Raw genomic sequence first — 20,163 nt, forward strand, 5'->3', positions numbered from 1 at the left:
GAGGACACTTCATTAATGGCTCACAGCACGCTTACCTGTGAGAGCGGAGGCTCATGCAGGTCTAACTGCATGCGCTGAACTACCTCTAAGAAGTCCTCGGCATGAAAACAAATTACATCTTTGGTTATACGAGGCTGCTCAGACCTACAGGAAGGCAAGAATTGCACGGTCAGAGGCTGAAACTGACACGTTTGCAGACTTCCTTTATTACTCTCTTTAAGAAAGGATAAAGCAAATCATCTAAAAATAAACTCGGCAATTCTAACGTAACCCACATTTCAGAGATTAAAAGCGGACTAAAACGGCTAATTCTCAGTCACGAGGTCATGATACTGATGAAATGAGTTATCCACATCATCTTGATTTTTCATACTAGCACTTGCTGAAACAATAAGAAGCAACAAACAGTCAAAGCTCCACGCTTCTACCGACCTCCATCTGCCTTGCTGCTGAAAGACAGGTGCCCCAGATATGCCGGGCTTACTCCGCCGACACTTTTTGGCGTGGTACGCCCATCAGGTACCTCGAAGCACGCCGTAACACTAGTCAGGCTGCTGCAAGCACTGCTCAGTACCTTAGCCTCACAGACCTTGGTCAGACTTGATAATATAGCTGGTTCTACACCCACCTGCCCAATGCCAGCAAGCAGCAAGTGCCAGCATCCTTCACAACATCCCCTGAAAATACACCGGTACTTGTACTCACTAGACAGCTACAGAGAAGCAAGGTCTGAATTATGCCTTCCCTGAGTATTCAAACTGTTACAGGAATTCAGCTCTTATCCCACAGCACCTCTCTGAAAGAAACACCATTTACAGAATCATGTCTCTAGAGGAATTATCTAGAATTAGTCAACAATAATGCCAGAACAGCTACAATCCTTACCACTTCCCAATCTAAAAATCAAATTCAGTTCTTCTACATAAACACATAAAACTAAGCTCTGCACGTGGTTTTGAGGGATTTGTTTTTTCCCCAAAAGGGTTTTAAAAACCATCTGTTGATGAGATGCCCTCTGCATCTGGCTGCCATGCAGGGACAGTGCAGCGGCCGCATGTCCCTGAGGAGCCGGGAGCCCTCCTGCCCCCAGCTGGGCCACAAGTGTCATCTGCTCGCCATGGCACAGCAGCTCCGTGCATTTCTGAGCACACACGGTTTGCTGACCACGTTTTCAAAGCACAAGAAGAATCATTCATGTTTTTTTGCATACATATGGTACTGGTTTTGTCCTGAGAAGCAGGCGGTGATGCAAAGTTTATTGGCCTTCTTAAACTGAGGAGATGCATTCATTTGATTCAGGTCATGACCTCAACAAAGCAAAAAAAAAAAAAAAACACACACAACACAGTTCTAGACTATTTTCAGAGAAAAAAGGCCCGGTTCAACTACTGTGAAATTTTTCACATCACATATTTTACTTCAATTTTATGAAGCTGGAAACATCTCACTCCATTTGTTTCTATATCCTCCCGAAGAAGCTTTCAGCACTAAAAGCAAACAGCTTAGAAGAACCAGCTCTAATCAATGGCACGAAAATACCTGCTACGTGAATCTACTTTTTGTAAGTCAGTTATGCAGTTATGTTTTTATCACGTGATGACACTACTACTTGCACAGTTACACCAGGAGTACCAGGGATTGTAAAGCTTCCCGCTTCAATCCTTTAAAAATATCCAAGTGGGCCAGAAATGTAATTACCATTTTTATCACTTGAGCAGTAACCACAGTTTTATAGTCCTTAATGATTTTCAGGAGGAAAAAATTAACAATTGCTGGCTCAGTGAAACTTTATTTTCTTTCTATCTCCTAACAGCACAGTCCCTTCATAAAGCTGATATGGATATATTATGTTCATTTTCCTTCTCAAAACGGATGACAAGCTCAATCACAAATAAAATTATTCAAGGTAAGGCAGCTGTCCATATACACATTCAATTGTAGGTACAGAAGAATCCCTTAAACACTCGCACAGATACTTTTCACCCAAGAAGTACCTAACCAAAACAAGTGTGTGTAGCGCTCCACTAGTACTCTGCACCTAGAACATGAAGGTAAAGCACGTTTCCTCTTCTTCAGTTCCCTCTGACCACAAAACCCAAGACTGAAGTCTATTAGAGCAAGGATTCAGATCACAACCAGCACTTCCCAAAGGATTCAGCAGCCAAGGGAAGCTGTTTCTTATCCTTCAAGAGCTTTTCTACACATACATTCCCCTACAAGCACCAAGAAGCTATTTTTCCATGTTCAATTCACTCTTACACTAAATACAAACTAACCACTCAGTTCAGCAAGTCTAGGAATTGTTTTATTTTCACTTCAGAACATATGTTAAATATTTTACCTCCTTGTTACAACGTTTTTATTTCCATAGTGCCCTCATCACTCCTAGCATCTATCCAAGTTTCACTTTTGCTGAACTACTCAAATAAATTAAAGTTCTCAGAATTTCCATGCATGTTGCTACATTTAGTATAAAACCCCTCACAGTTTAAGAGATACGGTGAAGATAATACCTGAAGTTATTTTAACGTGTTGCATTAAAGTAATGATGTCTCATTATTATAAGCCCTTTTTAGTTTCCTTCGTACAGCTACAGTGTAGTGCCTTTTCAAAACTGTATCAAAAGGTAGAAAGGGAAAGAAGTTGTTATCATAGAGGTCAAATCTAGCTGGAAATAAATCATTTTCATTGTGTCAATTGTGTTATATTTTTCTCTCCTCTACAGAGGATTTAAGAATCACCAAGGTTGGAAAAGAACTTCAAGATCATCCAGTCCAACCATCCACCTACCACCAATATGTTAGATGTTGCCTCCGTACAACATCTAAACATTTCTTGAACACCTCCAGGGACGGTGACTGCACCACATCACTGGGCAGCCCAGAAGAGGAATTTCCTAACATCCAACCTGAATCTCCCCTGGTGCAACTTGAGGCCATTCCCTCTTGTCCTGTCACTAGTTACACAGGAAAAGAGGCCAACCCCCAGCTCACTACAACCTCCCTTCAGGTAGTTTAGAGAGTGATAAGGTCACCTCAAGCCTCCTCCAGACTGAACCACTCCAGTTCCCTCAGTCACTCCTCATAAGACTTGTGCTCCAGATCCCTCACCAGCTTCACTGCCCTTCTCTAACACACTCCAGGTCCTCGATGTCATTCTGCTATTGAGGAGCAATTTATTACATACTGCAATTCCAATTTTTTCCTGCATTAAAAGATGCAATTTCAGTCTCTATGCTGAAGTGAAATGCTGATTCTTACTTTTTTCCTCTCCCTCAAACTGAAGTTTGTTTGGTAGTTTTGCCTATCTTCAGATCACTTTTCAATTTATACATAAATAAGTTAAATGGAGTTTTAATGGAGGTTGGATAGATTCTCTTTTCCACAAGTTCCAACCTAGACGAGAAGATGGTGGTTTCATTTTGAAAAGCATAAAAGGTGGGAAAACTTACTTGTAGAATGTAAATGAAAGCATAATGATATCCAAGAGAGCAAGATCTTGTTATAGAGGGACAGGGTGAGGATAGGAAGTTCCCAGAGAAATTTAAACCAAATTAAATTCTCCCTAGTTTCTAGGGGCAATCAAGTTTGTCATCTCACATCTTCCTTGATAAAGCTTTGATAATGCTTTCTCCCTCTTTCCCTCATACACACCTCCCTCATATTTACGCAGTAGCCCAACTCTTGCCCTGCTACCACTGCTCAGTCTTTATCGACTCCAGCTTCTCAAAACCAGAACAAGCTGGGATTTTGAAGCTCCAGCTGTCATGAACCTGACGAGGAAGTGAACTGTTAAATCTCAGAGCCTGAAATAAGAACACTTTAACTTCTGAGCAATCTAGTTCTTTCCCAGTGGCAATTATTTTCTATCTCAATTAACTCTTGCACCGTAACACAAATTTGCGTTATCTCATCCAAAGGGAATTCTGGACAGGAAGACAAAGAGCAGAAGGTGGTTGTATTTATGTATACAAAGGTCACCTCCAAAACTAAGGTCATTCCCCCACACCAAGGTCGGAAGTTCCTGAAACAATGATTCTCTGTTCTGGGCGACGAGGCCCATGTGCTTCGGGGCTTTCTTTATTTGTTCAAAATGTAAACAGCTTCTAACAAGATAAATTCATTTCCTGAGTCACACATGGCAATTTCAGAGAGACACTCAAGACCATCGCACAGCCTCCAAGAAGATTCTTTCTATGCCATCTACCATTAATAAGTTAGAGTTACAGTAACCATGACTTTAAAGCAAAAACATGAGTTTTGCTCATTTCCAGACAACACACAGAATTGCCAGGTCTTTATCTGCACCTCTGAAGCAGAAATTCAGCTCAATCTGCACATTATTTAAATTAAAACAAAGAGTGAAGTATATTTCACATCCAACATCAACTTAATTACAGCAATTCAATCATAGCTATTAAACTGCCACTGCAAGGCACCTTTCTGGTTTCAGCCAAGCAGCAAGCCTGTATGCGATATTTTAAAGGGCAGACAAGCACAGCTAGTGCAAAGAGACACAGAAAAAAAATCCAGTTATCTAAGTATGTTTTAAACACCTCTAATACTAGATTAGCCTATTCAGTGCTCCGCCTTCTGATAATAAATGGAAATTCAGTTAAATATTTTCCAGATGCCTAGCTGAGTCAGTTAGTCAACACATACCACTCTCCACAGTGCACAGCCTTCAACACTCCCACAGCAGCTGTAGTCTGTCGTTCAAAACCTTGTCCTATGTGATCTGCATGGGCTCGTGTCCGGTCTTCAAAAAGCATTTCACGCGGTTCACTGGTTCGAGGTAGGTACTGCAAGTTTTTTATTTCATTGGTAGTTCTGTATAAGAAAAATAGTATTGGTGATACAGAAATTTCCCTTAATTACGTAATTTCTACCCACACCAAACAGGACTGTGAGAATATACAAATAAGACAGTCAGTAACACTTAGAACAAACAACATAAGTAATGAGCTAAGCAAAAGATCAGAACACTGATGCAAATAAAAAATAGTCGAGTTCCTAAGTACATTAAAAGGCCCTAATGACTCAGCCTCTCTCACCTACATGCCCTGACAAAGTGCCCAGCAGTTTCATGTTTAAGGTCAAGCCTGGGCCTTCATCCTGGCCTGAGCCACGCATTAAGAATGTTCATCTTCTCAGCTAGCAATGCGTGCAATAGTCTGATAAACATCGCAACCGCTCCTCAAGCAGTTTTTACCATTTGTGTTTCCACTAAGCAGTTGGAAAACGTGCACGCACATTTAATTCCACATTACAGAACTAAGAATGAGAAAAAGAAAAATTATTTCTTCAGAGTTTAATGAACATGGAGGACACAACACAGAGGTGAGCAGAGCCCTAAGACCTTCTCCTGTCCAGCTACAGCCTGCACTGTGTGCCACAAAACATTTTTTCAAGAGCTATTTAGAATGCCAGCACAGCCAAGGTTGGAAGTGACATCTAGAGAGTGCGTGGTCTACCTTCCCCTGCACAACTACAGCAGGTTGCTCAGTCAAGCTCTGAGCATCTCTAAGGGCAGAGACTGCACAAGTTCTGGACAATCTCTTCTACGGTTCACCTGCCCATACAGTAAAGGGGTTTGGTTTTGTTGCTCTTATTTTAAATGGAATTTTGTGTAATTCAGCTTGTGCCCATTCCCTCATCATGTCAGCGGGCACTGCTGAAAAAGTCTCATTCTCCATTTTTTTTTTCTCCCCTATCAGATGCTTCTACACGCTGCTGTGATCCCAGCTGAGCCTTCCCTTCACATGGCTAAATCCCAGTTCTTCCAGTAACCAACTTGCATGTCACCACACCTGCTCCGCTATGCCCTTATCTGTCTTGGACTGGTAAGCTTAGTGTAGGGCACAACACTCCAGATGTGTTACACCAGTAACACCAGTAGAGAGGAAGAATAACCTCTGTCAGCATGCTGACAGCACTCTTCATAATCATGTCCAAAAGGCTGTTGGCCTGCTTTGTTACAAGGGCACAGTGATAGCTTACAGTCAATTTGTCATTCATGAAGACTGGCGAGTGTTTGTCTATCAGGCTGCTTTTCAGCCAATTAGTCTCCAGCCTGAACTGGTGCACACTTCCTCATAGGTGCAAGATTCCAAACTTCCCTCTGCTGACCTCACAAGACTTCTGTTGGCCTATCTTCCCCGGCCTGTCAAGGTCCCTCTGGCTTAGCAGCACAACCCTCTTGTGCATCAACCACTCCTTCCAATTTTATGCTGTCTGCAGACTTGCTGAGGGTGCATACTGTCCCATCATCAACGGAAATACAGAACAGAAACTACCCTCTAACTAGACTTTGAACTGCTGATCACAACCCTCTGAGCACAGAAATTCAGCCAGTTTTTGATTCATTTCATTTGCCTAGTTTGTCCTTCATTAATTTGAGTGCCAGGATGTTAGGGTAGACAGGTGTCCAGTCCAGTATCTTGCTAAAGTCAAGATAAACAACATCCCTCGCACTACCCTCATCCATTACACCTGTCATTTAGTTGTAGATTAGAATAGATTCATGGAATAAATGGAGTTGGAAGGGACCTATAAGAATCAAGTCTAAAATTCAAACCCTATGTCTGAGAGTTTCCTGATCTCTGGCAGATTGGTACCATGACCGCAGCCCTAGGGAGCCTGCATCAGTGCCTGACCACCCTCTTGTGAAGAACCTTCTCCTACCCCCAACCCGACCCTCCCTTGACGCAGCACCATGCCACTCCCTTGGATTCTGATTGGTGTCTCCAAAGAGATCAGCACCTGCCTTTCTATTCCCTGTCATGAGGAAGACCATTAGGTTGATAAGGCACGATTTCCCATTTATCAATTGATGTTAGCTACTCCCAATATCTATTCTGTCCCTCATGTTTCAAAGTCGCATTCTTCCCAGGGTCAAGGTGAGGTTGACTGGGCTGTAGTTCCCCAGGTCCTGCTTCTTGCCCTTCTGAAAGATTGGAGTGATACATGCTTTCTCCCAGTTCTCAAGAACATTTGCCAACTGGCATGACCTTTGAAAGACAATCAGGAGTGGCCTTGCAATGTGACCAACTCCCGCAGCACCTCTGGGTGCATGCCACCAGACCCCATGAGCTTCTGCATGTCTCATCAGTTTAAAATGTTCCTTAATCTAATTCATCTCCACTGAAGGCAAACAGTCCTCATCCCAGGCCCTCCAATTGTCTTCAGGACCTGGGAATACTGGAGATAAATCTTACCAGTAAAGAGAAGCACAAAGAAAGTACTGAGTAACTTCTCTTTTCTGTGTCTCTATGACCTTTGCCCCATTCAGCAGATGACCTACGTTTGTGCAGCAGAAGAAATGCTAGGGAATACACCTACAGAAGTCCCTCTTGTTGTCCCTCACACTCTTCACACCTTACCAAGTTCATCTCCAGATAGACTTGGGCTTTACATGTATTCCCTTCACAGTTATGTGGTGCCTGTATACTCCTAAGGCATGTGACCCTGCTTCCAATCCTTGTTTGCTTCCTCTATACACCTGAATCCTGAAGAATAGTGCTCCAAAGACACCTTATAATTTTCAAGTTCTGCAGTGGACATCCTCACTCTCAAACTGGTGCTTATACCCAGTACTACAAGAAAACTTAAAGATGCCATTTAAGGTTGGACATGTCATCTTTCAGATGAGAGAGAAGCCCTTTTCCCTTGAGGTTTTTAAAGATCCAATCACATTTAAGAATAGGAATGTCCATACCAGTCTTCTGGCATATATCAATAGTTGTATGCCTATTTACATTTCCCTGCAGTTTTCATCTCACTACATAAGTTCACTGCACAAGGAAAGTGAGGAACATTTAGATGGTAACCTTAAATTCTTCTTAGAGCTTCAGAGAGAACCAGCAGCATGCTTGGTCAGACAGTAAATAATAAATGTGTTTTAAAAAAATAAACAAAAACCACACCATCACCAACAAAAGTAACTCCTGTAAAGCAAAGCAACTTAAAAGTATATATTTTAAGATGAAGACTTACAAAAATTTAAAGTAAGATAATATAAAAAAACAGCAAAATGTCTGAGGTAAGATGGATTTTTAAAGAATGAATACTAACCAAACACTCATCAAGCAAAATATTTCAACATACCTCTTCCTTTTGAAAGGTGACTTTGGCATGTCAGCCACGGGGATCATCTGTTCTCCTGGGCGTACCCACATAATGGGACCATCATCACTGTCTTTACGACTCTCTAATTTTAAACTAGAAAGTGTTCCCCATGGCAGTGTACACTAATGGGAAATACAAGGCACAATTTTGAAGTGAATTATTTTAAAAATCTATGTATTTACAGTAGTCTGTCACAGTGAACACACTTTAATAACAACTCAATTATCTAAGTGAACATCATAACACAATCACTTGGTTTTAACACTATTAGAGCATCGTTCCCTTCACCCACCCCATTCCCTTCTGTCCTTACTTTTAAGAAGGGTGATTCTTCCAACATATCAAGGAATTCAGGAAAGTAATCCCCCACTTCCTCATCAACTGCTCCAACCAGGCTGATCTGTCTCATTGGGCCAGCTCTATACGTACCATGAGAGTATGTTCTTTTTACCTATAAGTAGAATATGACAGTTAAAGTTACACCGAGGTCGCTATCACTCAAAGTCTGCATTCAGTAAACACCTTTAACCTCTGTCCTTACATTTTCTGATATAAAGTCCTACATAAATTCTCATTATACAGAAGGTTAAGCCAATTACTGCGAAGACAGCACCAAAGGCAGAAGCTCCCATTAAAGACGTATGACATTTGTATTTTCTACATTTCAAGACTGAATGCAAGATTGAGTGAATGCTGTCTTTCAAGAAAAGAATATTCTGAAAGTAGTAACTGTGAAAGACTATTCAAGTACAATCTAACCAGTTAAGTAATAAATAAACATTCTTACCTTGATTACCTGATCTGCATATTTAACTCAAGTCTAACCAAATCGTTACCTTTTCCTGTAAGAGTTATGCAGCATCCTGAGTTACAGCTCATTACATTCTGAATAGCTCCTCTGCTAATCATCCCTTCCAGTACAGCCACTCTGTGAGTCCATTAACTGGACTAACTTCACAGTTAGTGAAGTCAAGGCCCACAAAGGGTTGATAGAGGAAAAGAGAGAATGACAACCACTCATTTATTTTCCCTGTGCTAAGACCTCTTCTGGTCTCCTCCCGCTTTAAGGGCCATAGCATTCACCTCTCACAAAAAAAACAACTTTTTAAAATTTGAACAGAAACACAGCGTTAAGGCTGTTTTAAGTAATCTTATCTGTCTTGTTACATGAATAAAATACTTAAGCACAAGACTGATCAAGATCACTTCCCCTTCTGGTTTCCTATTTAACAGGCTAAACAACACAGCAGTATTATCAGATGAAATATGACCAAGATCAAAACAGAGAGAAGAGCAGATGGATTACTGCACAAACAAGTACAGCATTTCTCTTGCACTGCATCTCTACGCATTCTGCATCGAAAGCAAGGAAACAAAAAAGGTGCAGGAAAACAACGAAGTACAGCTTAACTATGGTCCTCACCCAAACAGACTATTAAAATTCTCAGCAACTATGGTAGTGCGGAGGATAATTAGCAGCAGCTCCAGAAGACTAAGCACACAACATAGGACAACACTGTGACCTCCTTAGAAGCTACCCTGATGTAACAAGATGCCTTTCAGAAACTGAGAACCAAACCCTCTTCCAATCAACTCAGTCACGCACACTCAAGCGACAGAAGACTGACAAACAGTAAGACTTTACAAAATGTCTGAGTTACTGTGATGGCAAGCCATGACAGCCATACTGAGCAGTATTCCCCTATTCCCCAAATCCTTAAATCATATATTCCTGCAGCCCTCTTGCACTGACACTGCTGATTTTGTTACAAAACAACAGCAAATATTCATTTCTGTTGAATCTGCATCAGTCAGTCCTCAGCTGTGTCTGCACTGACCGGCACTAAGCGGCAGCAGCTCACAGGATGAAGGCACTTGGATAGGTAAGGGATGCACACTTTTCATTTGTGGCTTACCAGATAGATCCACTCCACAGTACCCAAAAATCACTTCAGAAGGTACAGACAGTCATTAATGTATCAATCAGTTTACTGATAAACCTAACATGCAAATGGATGGGTTTTCCACTGGCATAAGTAGCTTAATATTCTCAGCACTCTACCCCTCTAGGTCAGGACGTTGACCTGGCACTTTCATCCACATCCTTGAATTTTGTTTATTTTGAATCTTAAGAAAGAGACATGAATAAGAGGTAGGCCATAACAATGAATGCCTGGCCAGAAAGAACATGTGGAAGTCTGCCAAAGGAGGCAGAAGCTGGCAGAGAGCATCATCTTCTGAAGTAGCTCCAGCTCTTCACCCTCTTCCACTACATCTTCCTGCAGCAGCACACGTACTCCATGGTTCAGAGCTGCAAGCAAGCATGCAATGACTTTCAGCTCCTCCTGAAAATCTGCTGTCTCATCTCGCCCACGACTGGATAAGAACAGAACAGAAAAGTTCATTTGGAAGGGACCTTTGAAGACCATCTAGTAAAACTGCAGGACTATGGCATCCTGAACAGGACTATAGCACCCTGATTCAGGGCACGGGCTAAGTACCCTGAGGATAACTGGTCTGACTACTAAAGACAGAAGTAAAGAAGGCATTGAGAACCTCAGCCTTTTCTTCATCCTCAGTGGTGATGTTCTTTGCAGCATCCAATAAACACTGGAGATTCTCCCTGGCCCTCCTCTTGCTGTTAATGTATTTGAAAAAACATTTTCAATTATCTTCAACAGATTAAGACCTTGATGGGCTTTTGCCTTTCTAATATCCCCTCTGCATACCCTAGCAACATCTTCATACTCTCCCTGAGTTGGTTATCCTTTCTTCCAAAGATGGTAAACACTCTTTTTTCCCCCCCAGAGTCTCAGTCCTAAAGACCCTTTTGATAGCCCTCGGGCTTCTCCCCATGAGCTCACTACTGCCAACTACCAGAAGCGGGCGATAATCAGCGAGCTAAACCAGACCAGGGAGCTTCCTAGTATGTTCTTGACTAGGGCCCCAGGGAGACAGCAGACTTTCCCTGTGGATCCGGTCAGCCTATCTGGCCCTCCGTTCCCTTCAGAAGGGAGCCAATGCACATCAACCACCCTTCTCTGGTTCCATGCAGTAGCAGTCTCAACGCGTGGAGGTGGCTGACGAACCCTAGACAACCCTCCGGATGGACCTTCTTCAACATCCTCACTTACCTGTCCTTCATGTTGCAGAGCCTCATACCTACTGTGCGAGGGCACCTGGGAAGGAGAGGCAGGCTGGGAGGGGGTTTGCCTGCCACCCCGAGCAGGGACCTGTTTCCACTCCTCCCCATCTCTTAGGTCCCCTCCTCCTGTCTGATGATAAGAGTGTAGGGGATCCACCACTACTCGCAGAGCATCCCCCAGTGCTTTTCTTGCAGGGACAGCAGGGAGCAGCTCCACTCAGCATCTCTTTCTCACTCCCAGACGCTCCTTAATCCTTCTACCTCCTCCTTCAGCTGTGCCACCAGACAGAGAAGATCATCCAAGTGCTCACACCACACACGTCGTATACCACTTCCTAAACAGAAGTTTCAGGAGATGCATCCCAGCATTTTTATTACAGCACAGCTCCACCAGTGTTCTTTTACAACTGCAGTCAATCCTATCACTTCGCATACTTCATTCACATCGCAGCTGAAATCCTCAAACAAAGGACAGACAGTCCAACTATTTAGAAGCGAGATGACCTAATATTCTGTATTCCACTGACACAAAAAACAGTGCAGCAGTTGATAAAGAATTCCAAAATTGAATTCAAGAACAGTGTCTGTTAGGTACCTTCACGTAAAACAATCTTGCAGAGGCAATTTAGCTGTTACACACCTGTAACTCAAGAAGACCTCTGACAATGTTCAGTCTCAGATTCTCTCCAGGTTTCCAGTACGTACCTCGAGGATATTGTTTAGTTTGTTTTTCCCTCAGTACGGAATATCCCAATGAAAATAAACAATGTACAACTCATTTGGTATCTGTTGGCTAAAACTGTGAACAAGCAATCTTGAAAGGTAACTCTTATGTGTAAAACAGGTAATGCAGACTTCTGATGTCATTCCACGCGAACAGATTCTCTGTTCAACACCATTCAATAAATGGAAAAAGTTTTGCTTTGAAGACCATAGACTGCCACCATCCATCAAAGAACTCTTGCAGAATCTTATACGTTACATGATAAGAAAGACAATGGTACAATGTATGTGCTTTAACAAGCTAAAAAAAAAAATCTTTTTCATCATTCAGGAGAAAAAGCCATACTTTGAGGGAACTTGTGTAACAGCAAGCATCTACTAATAACCTTTACAACTTTAACCAAGCAAAACATTCAGAGAGCTTAAAAGCAAGGAGTGAATTCTACCTAAAGTGAAATTCTACTGCAAGCTGAAACAACTGATGAGATGCACATAACATGTAATATCAAAAATTCCTCTGACCACTGAATACAGGCAAACACCACAATAGATGAAAACAGACAAACCTTTAATGTTAAGAAATGAAATAGCATGCAATTAATTACTTCAGATTTCTGTGGAAGAAAATTCTTTTCAGCAAGTCCCCTCAAATATTAGAGGAGCCAAAAAGTATGTCCAAGCAAGCAGGAGTCCACACATCAGAAAAAAGTGAACATCAGGAAAATCTCCCTGAAGATAAACCTGCTAGAGCTAAAAGAGAAGGACAGGAAAGAAAAATAAAAGATAAAAGAGATTCCCAGAACTGTCAAAGGAAAGGACGACCACTGATCTGAAAAGTGACTACACAAACATGAACACCAAACCCATCACCACTGAATTCTTTCCTCTATCGCATACTCACACCGTTCCTTACACTATCCGAATACCCAGCGTCTACACCAATTAACATAGGCAACATGGAACGTGAGACTTCCGAAGGTGCAAGGGGATCAAATTATTTCTCTAAAGCAGCAAACTGCTTGCTGTCGTGGAATGGGATTGACTGTGTAGTCCTGCACTTGTCCTTGAGCTACCTCTGGCACCAGAAACTAAAATAATTTGCTGACTTAACAATAGAAGCGATCATGTGGGAGCAGACAAAATTTTCAGCTGGATTAACAAGCCAAACTGGCTCACCATGAGCTCTGAGAAACACCACAGCTTGCACAAGGACACACAGCTGGAAGCAAAAACAAGGAGCTCATCCTCTTTTAGCAGCAAGAGGAGCTAGATGGGCTCCAACAATTTGTACAACTGCACATCAAATAGTGCAAGGCACACACTGCTTGTCCCAAAGCAAATCGGCTTCGGGATGATCATCTTCACTCACCCTAGGGTAACAAGGCAGTTAGCTAACAGAGAAAGCGAGCTGCAGCAATGCAGTGAGAACTCAAAACATGTTCTTCAAAGTTGTAAGGATAAACACACCACCTTAAACAAACGGGGTGAGAGAAGCAAGACAAACACTTATCCTAGATGCACCTGGGGAGGGAGGGGGAGTAATAAGCTAAATGTTTCAGTCTAAAAAATAAAATGGTAAAAGCCATAAATACGAACATGTCAAAGAAAATCAAGCCAAACAAACCTTTCTTTCAATGACAGTATAGGCTTTTTCAAAGGACAGAAACAGGATCTAGCAACTGCAAACAGTGGAACCATTTATTCCCATAAATATCAATATGAAAGGCCCTATGCTGTCACACTAACCAAGGACCTTTCCTTTGAACAGTGCATGCTTATCAAACCTGCAGGTAACACAAAGCTACAGGCCTGCTACAGGAAAGGATCAAAACAAGATCTGACGGGATCTAAACGCACAGGATGTAATTCAATTTGAATGAAAGCAGAGAACCACACTCAGCTGTACCTATACACATAATTGACTGCATATAAATATGAAAAGAGGAGTGACTCACTTTGCAAGAGCTGCTGCTACAACAGATCTAAACTGCTCTGAAAAAGGCAGGAGTAAACAACCAAGAGCAATCATTTACAAACCACCTGAAGCAATCTTCTCATATTCCTTTAAACAGTAACATACCACACAGACACGATCTCTTTTTTTTGTAAATTCGGTATTGAAAAGAAGGATTGACTGAAGAGAGAATAAAGAGGGAGCAGTAAGAGTGCATCAGTTCAGGATATAAGGTGTCAAACTTGGAAAAAAACTAAAAGAGAAGCACGTGCTGTTTGCCTTGTCGGCTACTGATAAGAATAAAAGGAGGAAGGATGAAGGTAAGAGGACAAACAAGAAAAGAACACTGTTCACCAGATTCCCTTGGGAAGCGTGGAATCACCTCGAGATCTCAGCAAGCACATCAGATAAGCGCTTGTCAGATAAGGTTTTAAACAGTCAAGTGTTGCCTTGAAGCACAGGAACTGTTTTGTATTGCTCAGGATTTCTTCTATGTTTTCCATACAACCAGGCTGAAGAGCAGGAAAAAAAAAACAATCCAGTAAGCACTGCTACAATTAAACATGAAGCGGCCCAAAGTTTTAGCAGGACACAAAGTTCACACCTGCCCAGCTCAAGGACACAGTCCTTGTCTCAAAATGAGAAGAAATTTGCCTCAACAGCACTAACAAGCTTATCTCACGTGACATAAGCTCCAAGCAGGTGGCAAAAGCCGATCATTTCTGAGCATTCTTTGTAATGCTCCTAAGAGCTTGACAAGATTCAAAGTTATCAGGTAACTGATGCAGCTATCAGTCTACAAGGATGAAGGAACCCAGGGATGGACCTGCAGCACAGCCTGAGCAGCGACACAACTAACTCTGACAACAACTGAGCAAACAACCAAACTAATTCCATTTTGGCTAGTTATAGAAATAAAGTGATCAAGTCTCAGAAATGGTTCACAACAACAGAGTTGTTATATTAACCAAAAAAAAATTAAGAATTTATTTAGCAGCTCCAAGTACAGACTCGAGATGGGTGATGGACAACTCTCCAGTTCCTCTCTCCCCAAAATTTAACAGTTCATTCTGATGAGACAGAACCAATTCCAACTCCAACCTCCCTCCCCTGAGCCTACTGCAACTTGTGAGACAAGCTTCTCCCCACGCCTAATCTCCCAACAAGAGAAAATATATTACTTCTGTCCAACACAGGAGTATTGGCAAGAAAAGCTGGAGAGGACAATCTGCAAATTATGAAAACCAAGCGAACTCCCCAAGAGAGGCAGACATTGAAGTTGCAGTCAGGAAGGCCGCAATGATTCTGATCCCACAAACACAAATTACCATGGAATCTGCCTGGTACCACAGAATTCCTTCAAGTCAAAATACGCATTAGCTTAAACAAAAATAAATCAATCAATAAAACAGGGGGGAAAGCTTACTGAGGAGTACTGAAAGAATCAAGCAGAGGAAAAAAATTAAAATCACCTCTGATACAACACTCTGATACTTTCTGCTTCGGGCATAACTCATTCCTCCTTTCTATTGACTATTCTTTTAATACACTTAGGTCTTTTGAAACACATTAGGTTTGTCAGGCTGGTTACACACATCACAAAGAGATCTCATAAACAACTGAAGAACTTCACCTAGTAACGTCATCATCATTTCAATGTTACAGTTTAAATTAACAAAGCAACAACTGAGTTCAATAATAAAGAAGGTTGAGACAGAAATTCAAAGCAAACCAGATACACTAACTTCCTACCTGGGCATCAGAAATCAACTCACCTTTGCACAGGCAGCTCAGAACATCAGATAACACACGAGTACAGAGCTTTTGCAATGCAGGAATAGAAACTACATTTAAAATTTCAAGGAGATACAGTACAACAACACTTAATACCTTCAAGTTCAACAGAAAACTCAGCAAGATAGGAAAATAGTGTCAAACTGCACCCAAAAAATAACAGATTATGTAATCATTTAGTCCTTTAATTTAGATACAGAAAACTGAAAAGAAGGAGTTGATACTAACAAACACAATTCATGCAACACGAAGTACAGCTGAAGGTCAGAACCACACCTCACAGCCCTCAGATTTGAAAAGGCCCTATGGCACCAGGGAAGGATGAGCCCTGTGGCACGGCACCACTATGACTGCTGCGTTCTCATAATCCTTCCAAACATCTGTGATACTGGCTCCAGTCAGAAAGGAAACAGTGAGCTAAGCAAACCTAAGCTGCAGCAGATGACCTGGTAACATGGAGAACAAATGCAGACAGAAAAAGATTTTAAAATACCAATAGTAAGGAAAAATAGAATCAATAGCTAGGCAACCAAGATATTGACCAGTGTATTCCAGGAAAGAGTGACGCTGTGTAAATGACCACACGAAGAACTCTGGTGATAACGCATACACTGGTACATACATTATTTATACACGACACCCCTCATGTGAGCAAAACTATAAAAGGAGCCAAGCTTTCTGCCATGCAACCGAATTCTGACAAGTGATGAAAAGCCACAAAAGCTTGCTGAAGAGCAGAGAACACAAGAGGAAGATACCAGAACTAAGCCTCTGAAGTAAAATGTAGACTAGGTGGCCAACTACAAAGTCACTGATTTGAATGCTACAATATAAAGTTCAGCTTCTTTCACCTACTGAATTTTCTCTTTCTGCTTCTCCTTCACCTACAGTAGGACAGGGAGATGATCTCAAAAGCACTGACCACAGGACTGAGTTAGCTATGGATACTACTGTTGTAACATGAAATTAATCAGTAACATAGTTCCATTACAACTCACAGAAATCAAGTTCAAGCGTTTCTTAAGTATGTCTTCAAGACAGATAATAGCACGCAGTTATGTTTCCATTAATGCTGCCCAAGAGAACGTACACACAGATCCAGCTTCCTTACGAGAAATGACATCAGACAGAACAGCCCCGAGGAGCTCTTGTGATACACTGTGTAAACAGAACCATCGCTTTGCTGGCAAAACTCAGAAATGTTTTAGTGGGTTTTACAGAACACTCATATTCTGTGGCAGTCTTTCCTTTGTTTCTTTGCTTTAAACCAGGGCTGCAAGCATTCTCTTGCAGCAACAATTCAGTTCTATACATACTTGCAGGTAACATGCATGACATTTTTCAGTAAATAGTGTTCCATACAAATATTTATCTAGTGAAAACAAAAGCACATCTTTTTAAAATCAAAGACAGTATGACTCACATTTGAACTCTTCATAACAGTCTAAGTAATTAAGACTAAATAGTTAATAGGTGTCCCAAAAAACATTTAATATTCACAAACAGAGATCTATTTCTATGCAAGTTAAACAGTTAACTGCAATCTGACGTTGATACAGACAGAAAAACAAGACTGAGTTTCTTCATAACAGTACCAGGTTATCTCCAAGAGCTTTACACGATACTCTCATTACCAAGGCTGCAAACTAGGAAAGTTAGTTTGTTTTTTTCCTAAACTTACAGGACCTGAAACACATTACTGTTGCAGAGTACTTGTATCATGTACAGCAAGTTATAAATAGCAGAGGTGGTGTTTAACCAGTAGTTACTGTTATGTGACTATACAGTGAATTCTCCCTGAAAATGAAACAAAAAGAAATTGATTCAGAAGACGCCTGCCATTCTGCCACACAGCTTAACTGCTTTCAAGGGAATACAACTAACTGAGGGCAAACGCAAATGGGGAAGGATCAAATTAAGTAGCTATATGAACCACTGACAAGTCTTCCTTTACCAACACGCTTAGAAGCCTCAGGCTACATATGAAATTACTTAACTGTTCCCTACAAAGGATTTATGTGTAACATTATTCTAATGTTTTAAAGTTCTTTAGTTTTATGAAGAAGCACATACAGATGAACTACAGTTCACATGCCCAGAGAGCTGCGGCTAAGTCACGTTAGCCCTCCAAAACTTAGTTAAGCTTCAGACAGAGAAACCTACATACGCATGCATGCAAACATTTCCCCTCCCACATGAAATGCAACTTTTTCCTCAGTTAATATGCTCCGTAACACTGCAGAACTAACAAAGAACAATCTTGCTTCTAGTCTTCTGTTTCACCCACACAGCACAGCTAAATAGTGACTGTCTTCTAAGAAAATCCATTCACAGTTGTTTGAAACCGTTATACGACTTTAGAAAGTAAAATATATAACCTCTTACCTGAGCATGAAAATTTGACATAGTCGTTGTCTCTATATCTTTCTTTCCCAAAATCTCCATTTTCACTGGTGAATTGGGAAAATTAAATGAAAAGTAGTCTAAAAAGTCAGGTAAATAAGTAGCTGCCCCATGAACAATACCCATTACATAGTAAGCTGCACAGTTTTCATTTTCACTAAAAACCAGACCCACAAACTCTTCTGCAAATCTCTCCATCTCCACAGGAGATAAGTGGGAGAGTTCATTACTGTAGGCATGGATAACTGATGCACCTCCGTTAGGCTGGTGCTCAATATGAATCAGCTGTTTGAACTCCAATGTGTCCAACCTTTTGAGTTTATTTTGAACCCGTGGCTCCTTTAACGAGACAAATGGAAACTCACTGTTCTCTGGTATCTTGGACTCACAGTCCTTCTTGGGATCCATATTTTTCCCATTGAAATCCTTAAGATGATCATCTATGATGCCTTTGGCTTCCTGATCCTCAACATCAGAAACCAGTCCTGAGCAGATAGTCTGAATGGATTTGCTGTACATTTTTGGACGCTTCCTCTTCTCATTCTCTTTGTGTTTCTTTTTCTTTTTCTTCTTAACCTTTTTTATCTGTAGCTCTTCTGCATTGGTTTTTGGTTTCTCCTTCCCAGCTGTCAAAAGAAAAAAAGACTTCATAAGCACCTTCAGATACAGCACGCTTCTCTAGAGATCAGGATTACGTTATCAAAGCATTCAACAAGGCACACAGAGAGGCCAATACCAGGCATCCCAAAACACGCATCTTAATGAGAAGAGGACAGCTGCTATGATCAGGCTACAACTGTTAATTAACATATGGGGGTGAAAAACAACTTAAAGCAAAAATAAAAGTTTTCCAGGGCTACTCTTGTAATTGGCCACAGAACACAACCATTCTGTCTAAGCAGTCACCAGCACCTACTTAACCAGAAAGTTCGGATCAATGACATGACAGCAGTCGATAAACATTGACTGTAAATCCCTTGTTTGGCAACGAATATCAACCATCAGCAAGCTGCTCACAAAGGTTGCTGCCAGGACCTACCGTGTCAGACGGCTTTACACGGTGTTCTTCCAGAAACAAGATGTTGTTGAAATACATGTGCAAACATCAAAAAACTGACCACGCACTTCTTTTAAAAAAAATAAAAATAAAAGCCTCACAACACTGGAGTTAAAGTCTACATGATGTGCAAGCTAAACTGAAAATAAGATGGAAGAGTACATGTGTGCATGCAAGTAGTCATTAGTAGATACCGTGTTCAAACGGTTCCAAAGATAAACACCCTCTCTGTAAGTGTTCTTCTGCCACTGTTTAGGGGTCAGGGTGCCAAGGGCAGGAATAAATGGGATAACCCAGGGACTTCTAGACTTCAGGGCAGTATAATGAAGCAGTTGATACAATCTCATATCATGATTTGATGTAATCAAATTACTAAAAATGTTACATTCACCATCAGCGATTCTGAATTAGCAGGTTCAGACACAAGTTTAGAGAAGTCTTGCAGTGAAATACACAATTTCTAACTAACCTCAAATTTGCAGATGTTAGACAGCATGCTAATTTTCAAGCCAGTCTCTACTGCTATGTTGCAGTAGACTAATGTAAGCGTGCAATCCTCAGTCCAAGTAATTCACAGAACACTCCTTAAAAAGTAAAAAGATCACAACTTCTGCTGAATGGAATCACACATTCTTGCTGGTAATTAAAAGGTTTGGATCTGGAACGTATGCAGATACTGGAAAGGAGAAGCAGCAATTAAGCCACTTGCCTCTGAGCTTCTTGAGGTTTGCAACAGCAGCTACATGCCTCCGGGATTTCTGAAGTGCAGGCAGCAAGCTCGTTATCTCCCTATCTTCTATTTTCTCATCTTGTAGTGGGAAGAAGTGCCCTGAGGTCACTCGCTGCTTACTTAGCCTAAACAAGGAAGTGGGCTCCGGGATTTCTTAACCTAATCCACACGGTTAAGAACTACAAAGACTCCCATCTAAATCTGATTTAATGTAGCAAACTACGAGCACAA

At 41.3% G+C, this 20,163-nt stretch overlaps 1 protein-coding gene across 3 annotated transcripts in view; it reads right to left on the bottom strand.

The window, feature by feature from the left end:
• The window catches only part of RSBN1L (round spermatid basic protein 1 like), a 47,449-nt gene that overhangs the window by 4,319 nt on the left and 22,967 nt on the right, over positions 1-20,163 (bottom strand). For 2 of the 3 annotated variants that reach the window (XM_021384492.1, XM_021384493.1), the window contains 5 exons: positions 18,128-18,771; positions 8,440-8,577; positions 8,106-8,248; positions 4,662-4,829; positions 36-144 (listed from right to left, as the gene is read on the bottom strand). In XM_021384492.1, coding sequence (XP_021240167.1) covers positions 36-144; positions 4,662-4,829; positions 8,106-8,248; positions 8,440-8,577; positions 18,128-18,771 — 1,202 coding nt within the window. The remainder of the gene's footprint in view (positions 1-35; positions 145-4,661; positions 4,830-8,105; positions 8,249-8,439; positions 8,578-18,127; positions 18,772-20,163) is intronic. The other variant, XM_021384494.1, reaches the window with a different exon arrangement.

Source organism: Numida meleagris, chromosome 1 (genome assembly GCF_002078875.1).
Source record: "Numida meleagris isolate 19003 breed g44 Domestic line chromosome 1, NumMel1.0, whole genome shotgun sequence".
NCBI lineage: Eukaryota > Metazoa > Chordata > Aves > Galliformes > Numididae > Numida > Numida meleagris.